The sequence below is a fragment of the Anopheles coluzzii genome, chromosome 3 (genome assembly GCF_943734685.1).
Source record: "Anopheles coluzzii chromosome 3, AcolN3, whole genome shotgun sequence".
In the NCBI taxonomy this organism is placed as follows: Eukaryota; Metazoa; Arthropoda; class Insecta; order Diptera; family Culicidae; genus Anopheles; species Anopheles coluzzii.
Window position 1 is genome coordinate 23,631,390 of NC_064671.1, and position 12,018 is coordinate 23,643,407.

The 12,018-nt window shown below is 44.1% G+C and overlaps 1 protein-coding gene across 1 annotated transcript in view; it reads right to left on the minus strand.

Annotated features, from left to right (window-relative positions):
- Positions 1 to 854: 854 nt before the first annotated feature.
- Positions 855 to 12,018, minus strand: part of LOC120958725 (zinc finger protein ZFAT) — a 75,358-nt gene continuing 64,194 nt past the window's right edge. The window contains exons 7-8 of the mRNA XM_040381703.2: positions 1,202 to 1,361; positions 855 to 1,115 (exon numbers count right to left, since the gene is read on the minus strand). Coding sequence (XP_040237637.2) covers positions 906 to 1,115; positions 1,202 to 1,361 — 370 coding nt within the window. The 3' untranslated portion in view covers positions 855 to 905. The remainder of the gene's footprint in view (positions 1,116 to 1,201; positions 1,362 to 12,018) is intronic.

Below are 12,018 nucleotides of genomic sequence, written 5' to 3' on the forward strand. Positions count from 1 at the left end.
GAGTCGTCCGGAGTCGCCCGGATTCGGAGTCTTTCGGAGTCGTTCGGAGTCGTCGGAGTCGTTCGGAGTCGTCGGAGTCGTTCGGAGTCGTTTGGAGTCGCCCGGAGTCGGAGTCGTTCGGAGTCGTCCGGAGTTGACTGGAGTCGTTCGGAGTCGTTCGGAGTCGTCTGGAGTCGCCCGGATTCGGAGTCGTCGGAGTCGTTCGGAGTCTTTCGGAGTCGTTCGGAGTCGTCGGAGTCGTTCGGAGTCGTCGGAGTCGTTCGGAGTCGTTTGGAGTCGCCCGGAGTCGGAGTCGTTCGGAGTCGTCCGGAGTCGACCGGAGTCGTCCGGAGTCGACCGGAGTCGTCCGGAGTCGACGACTCCGAACGACTCCGAACGACTCCAGTCGTTCCAGGCGGATCTAATGGTTCCATTTTGCCGGAGTCGGAATCGAACTAACAATATTCGGAGTCGGATCGGAGTCGTGGGTGCGCTCCATACAGCACATCACTAGTTCATAGTCACTAGTCGACTGTCGAAGCCCATTGGAATCGTCGGAACCGTTCAAAGCTCAAATGCAAAAAAGGACACAACAGCGTTACTAAGCGTTACATGTGCCCAATGACGTTACATTGCATGCAAACGAGTTTAGTAAAGATACAAACCATTACATTTTATAGGAAAAATGTAACCTCTATTAGTTCAACAACTCACCACCGTATGCAGAGTGGCGCTTTTCGTAAGATATTTTGAATTTTCCACACCGTTCTGTTGTTATTTTGATGCACACTTAATTCGTTTCTTATTTTTGAGACCCAATTAGTTTTCTAAATTGTTGAATTTTAATAGCCATGATTCTCAAATGTCTTTTGTTTTCAGATTTATTTCCATATCTTAATAGTCCGTACATTCTCCTCAAAATTCCGTTACAGTAAAGTGGCAGTAAACATTTTCACTTCCTCCGGCGTAAGCTTGTGGCTGTGCTGTAGATGGTCCTTAAACTCTTTCTGAAAGTTGGTACCGTACGGTGGCGTGCTGCTTGCTTCATTCGCCGCGCCGCTGGGGCAAAATTTACACTCGTACAAAAATTTCCCCTTATGCTTCGCGGTAGAAATAACGTGCTTGCGTAAATTTTCCTACAAAAAAGAGGGGGAAAAGAATTAAAGATAAAGAGTTGCACTGAAGGTAAAATCATTCGTCAGCTATTATAGCCCACACTTACAATGTTGTTGCAGGAGTAGTCGCAGTGTGGACAGGAGAATGGTTTGCTGCCGGTGTGCACCAGCAGATGCCGGCGCAGGTGTCCGGGAATGTGCGTCGCAAAGTCACACTGATCACATTTGTACTTTTTCTCCAGCTCCTCGTGCCGAAAAAGTGCATGTCTGTTTGTGTGTGTAGAGAGAGAGAGAGAGAGAGAGAGAGAGAGAATAAAAAAAAACATTTATTTATCACACTAAGAGAGGATCGAGTCAAGATCGAAGATCAATTTAGGGGAACGAGGTTCGTCGTCTACCACTTCAAATATGGGTAGAGTTGACACATTAAATGGTAATGCGCTGTCCCTTGTCCCCGCATGTCATGTGTTGCCTGGGCAGCCGCAGTACGAGCAGAACAATAAATTCACTTGATAAGTCCCGACCCGAGACGCGCGCGCGCGTGTATGTGTGCACGTACAACGGAAGGTAAAATCTGGTGCACTTTAATTGTCCATCGATCGGGCATCGGCTTGCGGGGAATGCATTTTTCCTTCCTTCATTGCACATTCTTTTTCCGCATCGATTCGGCACGCAGCATAAGCATAATGATCGACCGTGTACACGGGTGAGGACGGTCCAGGCCGAGGTTCCCGGGTGGGGTGGACACAGCACTGTCCAGAATCGTTCGATGTGATCGGTCGCGCACCAAATTGGACTGCCGTAAAATGAAGAAATCGTGACTTATTAAAGGCCTGCTGCTGCTGCTGCTGCTGCTGCTACAGCGATACAAGCAATGTGAGTGCGGATTCCCTGCGGGGAGGAAGTTCCGAGGCACAGTATGATCGAGGGCGCACGCGTCTTCGGTGAGAGGAGGTCATCGGTGGAGCAACAGCAACAGAAAAAAAGGAACAAGAGCAGTTTAACCATTGCGAGCAGCAGCAGCAGCAGCAGCAGAAGCATTGCAGAAACAACAATAAAGAGACGGTTGCGGTTGTGATCATATAAATTATACTACACGTTGATGCTATCGTGTCGATAATAATATGTATTAAGGTTTTTCACTTCGCCAAAATGGCTACGATTACTGTACGGGGTGCGGCCGGGCGAAAGAGGTACCGTACCACGAGGTTCTTAGTAGGCTGCTCGGATGGATATTGGCTGAGCTGGCTTTCCCCCGGGGGTTACCATGGGAACATGATCTTCCTCGTTCATCACGTCAAGCTAAATGGAGCTGCTGTGGCGGAGTGCACGCGTAGGGGATAAGGAAGCAGTCGTGAAGGTGAACTCTGGGTGCTTTAGTGTAGTTTAAGATTCATTACCAATGGACTGAAGAAAATGGACATTTCATATGTCATGAAATTAACCTTAACAGTCTAGACAGTTTATGAATATGTTTAAAGATGAAGAAAAGGATACAAGCTACAAAACTACTTAAGGATCGCTTATTACTCAAATAGTTCCTAGTTACGAAACTCAATTATGATGTCCAAGAACTCTAGGCTTTATGCTATTTTTGTCCCAATTGCAGGTCTCTTTAAAGTGAGGAAATACTTTTCAAAGAAGAATGAATTGAATATTAACAATTAACAGAAATACCAGAGACAATTGAACAGTGAAACGGCGTAAAGAGTCGAATAGTATTTTAGATAAAGTTAGTTAACAATTCGAAAGCTTTTAAATCTATATCCATCCTGTACCTCTGGAATTTGATCTCGAAACAGTCTTAAAATCTCAATTTCGATCCAATCTCGTTGGTTTTTATATAAATTTTACGTGAATTTTGAAGGCTTTTTAACATAAAATTGATCTTTAAGTCATTTACAGTGACCTATATCTTGGACATTCTTTTCAATGTCTGGGTGGAATATCTATTTTGAAACGTAGGTCATTTTTTTAACATAGAACAACTAAATATAAGGACTAAATCACATAGAGGAAGTGTAATAATCTTGTCATTATCTGCTATTCTGACGGATTTGAAGGTGTTTGGATTTGGTCAACTTGGATACGACCTTAACAATTATATCTTGATTAGCCAATAATGATTAGATATCTTCTGAGTAGATACCAGCATGAAGGAACAAGTCTGAGTCTTGCCATAGCCTGAGGACTCACTAAATAGTCCTGATCTGACGTCAGTCATTTTTGAAGAATGATGCTTCGAGGGATGTCGAGCTTCTTATGGTTGCATGGACAGTCTGATGAAGGAGCCGCTACAATCTGTATGGTATGTACGACGATCAAGCTCGCTAGGCTCCACTGATCATGTCATTCGTCATTGACACCAAGACAACTTGTAACGTAAAGCCTGTTTCCACGAGAACATAAGCTTGAATTGAAGAGGTCACAAAGAGGTTCAAGCGTGGCACACGATCTATCACTTTTATTACCCTAGTTTGTTTTGACACACAGAATGCGTTAGCGGATTCTGAACAATACAGTCGGGGGAATAATTAAGACTGGATTTGTTGTACCATGTACACTTGATTTGATAGCAATACTATAAATTCGGATGGGAGAAATTTAATAATTGTAGTTACTTTCAGGCTTCGCCTGTTTGTCAAACCATGCACGTCCTCTAAGTGTCCCCATGTGACTTATTCATTGGCCACATTCCATCCTCCACACCATTTTCCCTCACGTCCAACGTTTCGACTCCCGAACACGATGGACATCTTGCGATTAATGTTACGTTTCATTACGCTGCCCCTGCAAAACGGGGGTGCTACTGCTTGCTCGATCAGCCAGCCCCGATCAGCGGAGCCCTTATACGGGCAAAGTACGGCCTGGCGACAAACAAGAGATTTAAACTGTAACAATTTCACTCCACTTACACACCGAGCCGGTATACACGCCTGCCACGATCATATTACAATAGCAACCCGCGCGGGAACACCCGAGCCCGCCAAGCGGAATCGCGGACAGTCGCGCGGCGTACAAGGATCCGCGCAAGGAAACAAAGCACCGCGATCGAATTTTGTTTTGCATCGCTTCCTTCATTCGTTCGTTGCGGAGCTTGGAGTCGTGTTGCCTGTGCCTGTCCCTGGTGTAAGGGGTGGACCGCAGACACATCTTGATCGAATATCACCACAGTCCTCAGCGCTGCGTTCTGCGGTGAAATATTTGCCTGAAGTAAGGGGGAGGGGGGGGGCGGGAAAGAAAGTGTATCGCTTTTGAGGTAAGGTCCGAAGGAGCATCGAGACGGGGAGACGATCGAGGGCATAAATATGCAGCCCAAACGGCACAGGGCTCATTGCGTCGTCTTCTTTTAGCGACAGTGAGAAGCAACCTAAGGTGAGAAGAAGCACATGTTTGCAGTGATCGCGGTGGCGGGTTACGACGATGGCGTGTATCGATCGCGTTCTTCGTCCTGAAGTTTGTGTGGACGAGGTTACATTTCTGTTTCTCACCGTCTCTCGTCTGCATTTTTTGCAGCGCTTCCACCGCGCGTTTTATGTAAATTGCGATCACTATGCGACAATCGGCATTCGGCGAGTGAAGGCGACATTCGGACTCGGAAGCCGTGCTGTTGAAATGGTGGTGTTTTCCCCCTCTCCTTTCTTGTTGAATTTGACCGTCCCCACTTGGCTAGGGAAAGGGCAGGAGGGGGGTTTGGGTTTTGCTCGCATTTTAGGTATTATGTTTCAGAATGTGGAGCCACCCGATTCGGTGCGATCGGTGCGATCGGGAAAGCCAATCGGCAGAAATTGAAGGCAATGGAGGGAATGGTGGCGGACATTTTGTGGAATATTTGTATGTTACCGCAGTTTACTTGAAGTGTAGTTGTGCGATTCGGGTTGCTGGGTTCTCAACTGTCAGCAGCCTTTTTACTGTCGTGTCGTCGGCAGGGGATGGGAATGGTATCGCATCAGGCTGAAGATAAATCGCAGAATACATCCAATGTGGAGAGATCAGGCCGATGCCGTGGAAGTTGAGGTAATTGTATAATAATGTATTTTGATATTCTGGAGGTCTCTAGTTATTAATATTGAGCAATGCTTACATTGCAGGACTTTTTCGATAGCAGGATCACAACAAGTCAATCAAATCTAAACTGCAAATGTATAAATGAAGATGAAAACCTTATGGACGTATCAGTTAGTTACGTTACCTTAATTGATCAGAAGATTGTTACAGACACGCTAAGAAGCTATTGAAATCAGAATACTTCTTGATAGGTCTATTTTCATGATCACTCAGAGATGTTCAAGATCACTCTAGCATCCTCTACTGCATTCAGTATCTTCTAGGATACTTCTTAAGCAAAGAAGCGCCTTGCTGATGAAGATGACAATGTATCAAGATTCGTCATTGGTCAGTAGTGTTTGGTTTTTACTTTAATAGTAGGAACGTTACTTAAATCTTACATAATTAAAGGCTTTCGCAGCAATGCTCTGAATTAACCCTATTATATCTAATTTATACCCCAAGTTATGAACATAAACACTGAACACGTTTGTGTTTCTCGTGGTTGTAGTTCGTTCACAGCTTTGACGAGTATTTGCAGCTCCGTTCTACTGCATTGAGTGTTCGAAACAGTAAGACCGACGCTCACCCTGTTCTGAAATCTAGCCCAACAGAATGCGATTTGCGTTTTTCCAGTGAATGGATCAACCGTTTTATTAAAGGTTATGGTACACTGATGAACATCAATGTACAGCATGTCCATGACTTATTCCAGTCTTTTGGGGTTCAAGAAATAATTCAAGAGATACGAACAATACGAAAGAGAGAAAGAGTTAGAGCAAAATTCGACCGTGGAATTTCCCTAAATGAACAAGGATCTAGAGCAATACGTGGAAGGATTTAGTAGATGACCATATTCACTGACTTGGTAATATTGAAAGAACAGGGTGCGTCTCGCAGTCGATCGGGGACGTTTTCAACAAACATATTAGTCCTTAGCATCCTCAATCAATCAATCAATCAATATTTTAATTTTACTAACGTATGCTTTATCAAGAATAAAAACACTTTTATAACCTCTTAACAATATTCAAATGTATGTATTCCAGACCGATGTCTTGACAAAAAGAAATGAAGAATATGTTGAAATAGAGCTTACAATCCACTTCCTAGGAAGATCTAGAAGCTTTCAATAAATACTTTTCATTTAACAAGTTTGAATTATTAAGGATATCTTTCATGTTTTACCAATAGAAAGTAGCATCCTTGCAAAAAACTGCTCTTCATTTTGATTTTTTTTGTTAAAATAAGACGAAATGTATTGTTGCTTGTATTAATGAATTATTGTATGCTTGTACAATGTATTAATTATCAGAAAAAAATATAATCAAAACTCGAGGTGCAGAAACTCATCGCACAATAAAATAAATTCTTAACGACTAACCGTTGCATTCAGCCAATTTTCCCTGTTTGCAAGGTTTTGCTCGAGCTTCTTTTACATAAACAGCTTTCGGCTAGCCCCGTCAATTGAGCTGTTTGAAATGAACCACCGTTTTGCTCAATGTTTGCACTGCGCTAATGCTGTGCTGAAGAATGCTAGCTAGCCAGCAGTGTGTAGTGTAAAGTCAGGCATAACCACGAAAAATATGAAGACATTTTTATGCGCAATAAGCGATGCGAGCTTCCTTTGAGAGCGAGAGCGCTAACACAATCTCACGCGCGAAAGCTGTGTGCGAAGAAAGGTCAGAGAAAGGTTCGCCTCATCGACAGGCGCGGACAGATCATGCCGCCAATGCCGTCCCAGTGTATTGCTTCCCTATTTACAGTCCGAGACACACACACACACACACACACACACACACACACACACACACACACACACACACTGCAATAGGATTGGATCGGATTCGGGTGCTCCGGTGTTGTGTGTGCGATGGTGGTCTAATAAACCCATTTGTGCAGCTGGGAGCGTTCCGACGCGCGTTCGTCATAACCATAACACGGCATCATGGCAATGCATGGCAAGGAGGAGCATCACAGAGCGCTTTTCCCGGTACGGTTAGCGCACAGCTATTCCATTGCAGTGTGTCTGTACCGGGACGGTTGCGGAAGTAAACAAATCGTTTACGGGAGGATGGTGCTATGCTGGAGTGGACTGAGGATGGTTCTTCATTTCGTTTCCCCCATTCGCAACTATTGTCTTTGTTCGTTTGCACCCATTTTCAGCCATTGCTTGTGGCGGGGGCCATCGCTTGCCAGATCAGGGTGCGGAATTTCATTCCCCACAATACATCCCAACCCGCGCGCTACATAAAAATGGCCACGGACCATGGCGTTTTCCCCACTCACAAAAGGAGCAGCATCAGCTTCTTAATGTGCGTATCGTGAGGATTGTCTGTTTTGATTAAGACTGCACTCCGCACGGGGCTCGGGTGCCGTTGAGCGTCTGCATTGCGGGCGGCGTTACTGCTGCCGCTGCTGGTATTGGCCATACGCCGGAGCCTTGCAGGGGCCTTGGACGGTGTGTCTTAAGCTGTAAAATCTGTTTACCCCATGCTCTACTCCGGCCGGCTGTGCTGCGGTTGTTCTTCCTCATCCAAGATATTGATGACACATCCACAACACAAGCGTCATTAACATCGTCATCCACGGTAATGTAGGCGCAAGCGGCTATGTCCACCCCGGTCCTGTCCCTATTTATGCAGCTATTATGCATTTGCCCCCCCCCCCCCCCCCATTCCCGTTGCCCGAGGAATGCATAATAATGCAAATGATAATAAAATGAAATAATAACATAAAGAATTATCTGAGCGTAGGGAAAAGTGGCTGTGTTTTTTTGCCGTTCCCAGTTTTGTCCACGGACTGGTGGAGGGTTTTTTTTCCTTTCTTCGCTGCTTGGGCGTTCTTCTTTGGGCGGAAGGAAGGGAAAAAGCACAAGAAATAAAACCGTCCGTGGAGAAAACGGAGTGCATTTGGAAAAATGGCATTGCCTGTTTGTGGAGTGTGCAGATTGTGCAAAGAACAGTGCTAACAGTACGTACCAGTCGGCAGCCCGGTTTGTGTGTTTGACCATTTACTTTTAATAAAAGTAACTAACTGGGAGCTTTTTGGAGGGCCGCAGTAGAGGAACGGAGCGGCACAGTAGCAGCCATACGCAAAAGATGATGATGTACCGGTAGATAGAGGAGGAAAATATGCATATGCAACCGATTAACAGACGTGAGCCGTCCCGGGGTCGGTCGGTTTGCTAAACACCAAACACACACACAAACTGGTGCAAACAATGGAAAATGGAGCGCGCTCGGGGTGGAATATTAACCGTACAGCGTGCAGCTTAACAGGGGGTGAAAAGTAAGCAGGAATTTTGTATCGAACTGGGTGATAAGTTCGTGACCGATTCGGCCAGTTGATCTTGATGAGGCGCATGCGAAAGGGATGGTCTAGTGGGATCGTTGCTTTATGGGGCGCGATGGCGTTCGAGGGCCAAAGCCAGCCGCCCTTCCCACATCCCATTGTTGGCCGGGTTGGGGGTTTTTGCCTTAATTTATGATGACGCTATCTCGGTGGACGGTGCAATAATTTTATGCATTATGCATGCAACAACAAGAGAGAAAGATGTAGAAAATGATGCAGCCTGGAAGGTGTAGAAAGCGATCCATGTTTTCATACAATGTGTCCGCAGTTTGATGATCGTGTCTACCCGGGCAAGCGGTAATGTGACACAGGCTAAGGATTGTTCGATGTAATTGTTGGATTGTGAGAAAAAGAGTTGAAGGTTATGCTGAAATTAATAGTTCTGCAGATGCTTTAAAGATGATTACAGCATTTTATAAGACAAATAAGATGTGTAAAAATGGATTCTAAAAGATTTCTACACAAAAGCTTTAATAATTTGAAAAATTCAATTGGTTTTTCAATTCAATTGGGTTAAAATTTGAATCTTTGTTAACTGAAGATGTCTTACTCTAAAGATTGCTCAGCTCATCATTTGAAATATTAAAAGGAGGATCAGGATCATCTACAATTATTGCGCCAAAATTAATACAAATTTCACTGTAAAATGAAATTAAATATTTTAATGTTCTTCTACCGGCCATGATCAACCTATTTGAGACAAGATACAGTGAGTGTTAGATAATGTTCGGACCAAATCTAACCTTAATCCCTCAATTCCCTACGACTACGACAGAAGGTCTTTCTTTGAGGCACTGAGTTGAAATACCAAAGTTGAAATATACCGAGATAGTGTTAAATTTCAGTATGTATGACGTTAGACCTACAGATACATCGAGAGATAGTAAGTATCGCATTATTAAACCATTTTGCAACAGCTAACAATGTGAATGCTCGGCTCGCTCAGCAACATACTCTTACGGAGAAAAGCTATTCAAGAGACTTTAGGGCGTTTTTCAATATGTAGTAATGGCCGGTCTGATGGTACAGTTGTCAACTCGTACGACGTAACAACATGCCCGTCATGGGTGTTCAAGTCCCAAATAGACCGTGCTCCCATACGTAGGACTGACTATCCTGCTATGGTAACAATAAGTCACTGAAAGCCAAGCTCACTTCACTAGTGGGTACAGACAGGCCTTGATCGACAGTGGTTGTTGTGCCAAAGAAGAAGAAGAAGTGTTAAATTTAACCTACATTACGGAGCAATGGTGCTGGGCTAAACTATGGACAGAGTCATCCTAGACCTTAAGTGGTCGAGATAGGGTTGTAAATGTCGATGCGATACAGTAGCATTAAGCAAGCGGGCTATGAAAATGCTGTGTTTTACGTCTTCTGACAGAAAGAAAATAAAGGCCTAGAAGAAGACACGGCGCAGCTTACGAAGGAAGATCGATAGTGTCATGGTACTGCCAAGGAAGTAGACATAAGGCGTACCAAGTAGGCTTGACGTGTATCGCAATAAGCTGACCAATTTGAATAGGCAATAGAGAGTTCCAGAATACACACGAACAATCCAATTGGAGTGCAAATATTGCCAAAATTGAATTTTATTTTTCTAATTTACTACAGGCAGTCTTCAACTGTACTTGAGACGATGTGACCGATTCCGTTGAGTGTCCAAAACAAACCGAAATTCTTGATGTTTCATGGTACAAGAAGTACATTCTTCGAAACACAGCTGCGTGTTGTTGAACTGCTTTCAATCGCTCTTAAAAACGAGTATTAAAGGATTTTTTTCGCTTGTACAGAAACCAAAAACTATGATCCTCCAAAAATCCCCAAAAAATCCCAAAATCCCCAAAAATCCTCCAACTCCGTCCCGTAGTTGATATCTCACTTTGATCTACATTTTGACAATATTACGCCCCTGACAGGGCACCACTAGTTTTTGTTATTCGTCGATCAACGAAAACCACGATCCTCGTGCATTCTTGAAGGAGTTAAAAGCAGAGCACAGAAAGACTTGAATTGTTGTTATTGCTGTTGTTTGCCACATTCATTTCGTGCCATCAAACGCTTCGTTGGCATTGTAGCGCCCCTCCGTCATTCTCGGTTCGATTGTTTGGGGACCTTAAATGGGATCACTTTTTTACCAACTTTTGCCCTGTGTCTTTTTGCTCATCGCTATCACAAAACCATGGAGTGCTGCTTGATTTGATCTTGCCTCCTTTTTCCGATACAAACGAAACTTTGGTCCGCTTTGTGGATTCCCGTAAAATGTGTTTCCATTTGAAATATGCTCTTTGTTGTTTGTTTCTTTGCTTCCAATGCCACCCTGTGGTTGGTGGCTTGCTCTACCGATTGAAGTACCTTGCAGTACCGATTGCAGCACTGCCCAAAATATGCATTCCCGATAGCTTTCGCAGCCTTTTTCTCTTGGTTATAAGGTTCTTCATCGAGGAGAAAAAGCGCAAGCAAAATGGCGTTTTTTTGGGAGCATACGTTTTGATGCGATTTTTTAAAGGATTTTAGCTGCAAAATTCAAAATAAATCATTGAAATGTTCAACAGCAACTTAAAACCTCGAAGCAATTATAAGCAATAAACTGAAACAAGCAACTAATTTCTTGAGTAAAATCATACATCAAACATGCGAACAATACTTCAAACAACTGAGGAGAACCGTATCAGAGACAGAATCCAGAAAACTAAACAACAAACACCGACCTAAAAAAGCATTGACATAAAAAACCCAATCCCCGAACCGATCAGGGATGTGGCTATAGAATTTTGCGTATTTCCCATGGTAAACCGTTCCGTTCCGGGAGCCCATCAATTTCGCAGTCCCAATATCCCACAATCTTTGCCTCTCTCTCTCTCTCTCTCTCTTTCTCTCGAAGCCCTTCACGCGGGCATGCTCGTGTCCAATTATTTCGCGTATCCTTGGCGGCTGCTCGCGTAAACCGTGGCAGGAACGTCATTCTCACTCAGCTACCTTCGCTTCCTTTGCTTATTTATGTGCATGCACTAAACCCCACAAGCAGGGCAGCTGATAGCAGCGGGCATTGAAGGTAAGGGAGAAAAACTCGTTGCGTAAACCACCGATCTTAATATGACGAAAAGGTGGTTCCGAGTGGCGAGTGGCAAGTCAATGTGCAGCAAAAGCAGCAGCAACAGCAGCAGCAGCAGTAATCGCAGCGAACGGTAGTGAATATGTGTGTAAGATTGAAAATTAAAAACAATAAAAAAGTGCTTCGATATCAAAGGAATGCGGTATTAATTTAATTTAATTATTCTCCATTGCCTTGTAGTTGTTTTGGGTATGCTCGTGTGTGTGTGTGTTAGGAAGGAGAGCCTCTGTTTTTTTTTGTGCGCGCTAGTGTGTATGCTAGCGCGCTTGTAGTTATTTCTGGAACTCGCTGTTCCTCGTGTTGCAGCAGTCTTTGCAGAAGTGCAGAAAATGTGCAAAACATCGCAGGACCGATCGATCGCTCCTGCACCGAGCACAAAGCCCCAAACGCAGAAGGTTGGGTTGAAATCCT